The following is a 2,182-nucleotide window of genomic DNA, read 5'->3' as shown; positions in this document are numbered from 1 at the left end:
CTTTCAGAAAAATTATAATTTACATTTCTTCAGACTAAGGCAACCGAAATTTGAGTTTCACAATGGGCGGCCCCAAGACTTGCTATACTATAAGTATTTACAAACAAAATAATATCTTGTTGACCTTGTTCAAGAGCCATGGGTAAATGCATGCAAGTGGCGTATTCTTAACAGGCATGTTTTTGAAAAGATCTGCCTGATTTTCCAGTTTTTTTTACAGAGCAGTCACATTATTAGGCAAACTTGTGCTATGTGCAAATTTTTCTGTCTGTGATCTTAATTAACTACAATCTTATTTTGCTATTACCAAATTTCTCAGAACTATTGGTAGAGTGTTAAAGTTCTGGAAACTTACCTGCTACTTTGTCAGGTGGTTGGCTTGTCAATAAATAATTAAGAGAAATAATAGTAGTGCCCCAGGATGGATCGGGCTCTGCTGAAGGAAAGAGAAGCTTTCAAGCGCCGTGCCCTTGCCACTCCCTCGTAAGTATACTTTGTTTACTATTTTTTAGTGCAGTGATGAACCTTTATTGCTGAATTTGTCCCAAAGTTTCTTCTATGATTTAGTTTGCAATGCCAGTGATGTGTTTTACTTGTTCACCTCCACAATAATTGAGTTTGTTGATGTAACTGTTGTTTATAACCTCAAAGTAGCCTTACATCTTATGAACAAAAATGAACAGTTTAGTTTCCAGCAAAATTGGGAAAGAAATTGTATCACTCAAACAACAGAAATAAATTTCTGTCAATGATTACTCTTTATTTTATTTTCTGTAAAATGACATGTAGTATGCAACAAATGTCATTGAAAGGACATCAAATTGGACCTAAAAAATCATTTAAATTATTTACATCAGCACATTACTAACTCCTCACTGGTACAAGGATGAGATTTATCTTGTGGGACTAATTTTGTGTCTAATATGACCACTTGCTCTGACTAATTAGGGATGAAAAAACTCAATGGCATCTAAAATATTTTCTTAGTTAATCTATATCTGATTTGTGGGAATGGCTGTCATCTAATGCATATCTTTATCTTGATCATGCATCATGCCAGGCCTGCAGGTGGTGACGCAAGGTGAATTTCCTGCAGTACATGGCTGTTATTCCATTAAATTTGTCGAGAAAGTTCATTCAATGTGGCACATGTTGGAATTACCAGACTTAATAGCGGCAAAATTTGTTTGGCTACGGTATAGCTATATTTTCGCTATTATTTTGCATTCCACTGATTAAAAGTTTGTCTAAATTCATCTGTTTTGTGTTGATGCTCAAAACCATTTGTGCTCAAGCACATCACAGATATAAATGATAATTTTCTCCTTAATTTCATTTGTAAAATTTTTCCCTAGTATATACCTATATGTGATTCTGAAGTAAAGGTTGATAAAAATGTATAAAAGGTAAATAAAGAGGTTGAATCTGAATTAAAGGTTGATTGTTAATTTTTCCTGAGATACTTTTAATAATTCAAGTTATGGAATGATGGGGAGTTAATAACTTTTCATAATTGATTGAAGTACCACCGGTAATTAAAATAAAAGATTAAGAAATGCATTTGGGGGTTCTTTATATTCAATGGTAGTACTACTTATGATTTTAAAACATTTATCTGGTCAATGACAGGAATGAAACTCTTTAAATACTATTTAAGGCTTGCAGTAGCAAGAAAAGTTGAGGTGTTGCCACTATTTGAGTACTGTGTCTAAACAATTAACCCTTTAGCAGGCAAGCATTGAAATATCCAGAAATTAAAATTTCAGAAACCATTTCCAGAAAGTAAGAAGTACCTATTATACAATATATTTATTTCTATGAATTTTTGCAAATTTTGCCTATTGAAGGTTTAAATCGCACTTGAATTCAATAAATGCGATCAGTACACAAGATTTTTCTTTGTAATTAAAATTCAGTTTATGCAAATGAAAAATTAGAAACATAAAAATTTAATTCAATTAAACTTAATGAAGTTGCCAAAATAAATAAATATATATATTGATACTTCCACCTTTTGAAGAAAATGCGGAAAGAGCGTCAGTTCCAATGTCTGAGTCAAAACCTTCATTTAAATGCTCATATTTCAATTTGTGGACTTTGCAGCTGGTGATGCTATAGATAGAACAATGGTCAGATAATTAGTGATTGACTGAGGCATTATAAGGATGCCTCAAAAACAAAC

The 2,182-nt window shown here is 32.4% G+C and overlaps 1 protein-coding gene across 1 annotated transcript in view; it reads left to right on the top strand.

The window, feature by feature from the left end:
- The first annotated feature begins 206 nt into the window (after nt 1–206).
- LOC108673829 (general transcription factor IIE subunit 2-like) overlaps nt 207–2,182 on the top strand; it is a 6,142-nt gene continuing 4,166 nt past the window's right edge. Inside the window, exon 1 of the mRNA XM_047881149.1 lies at nt 207–483. Within this exon, the coding sequence (XP_047737105.1) occupies nt 422–483 (62 nt within the window). The 5' untranslated portion in view covers nt 207–421. The remainder of the gene's footprint in view (nt 484–2,182) is intronic.

Source organism: Hyalella azteca, unplaced genomic scaffold (assembly GCF_000764305.2).
Source record: "Hyalella azteca isolate HAZT.00-mixed unplaced genomic scaffold, Hazt_2.0.2 contig7184, whole genome shotgun sequence".
Taxonomy (NCBI): Eukaryota; Metazoa; Arthropoda; class Malacostraca; order Amphipoda; family Hyalellidae; genus Hyalella; species Hyalella azteca.
This window is presented reverse-complemented; position numbering and strand designations above follow the sequence as displayed.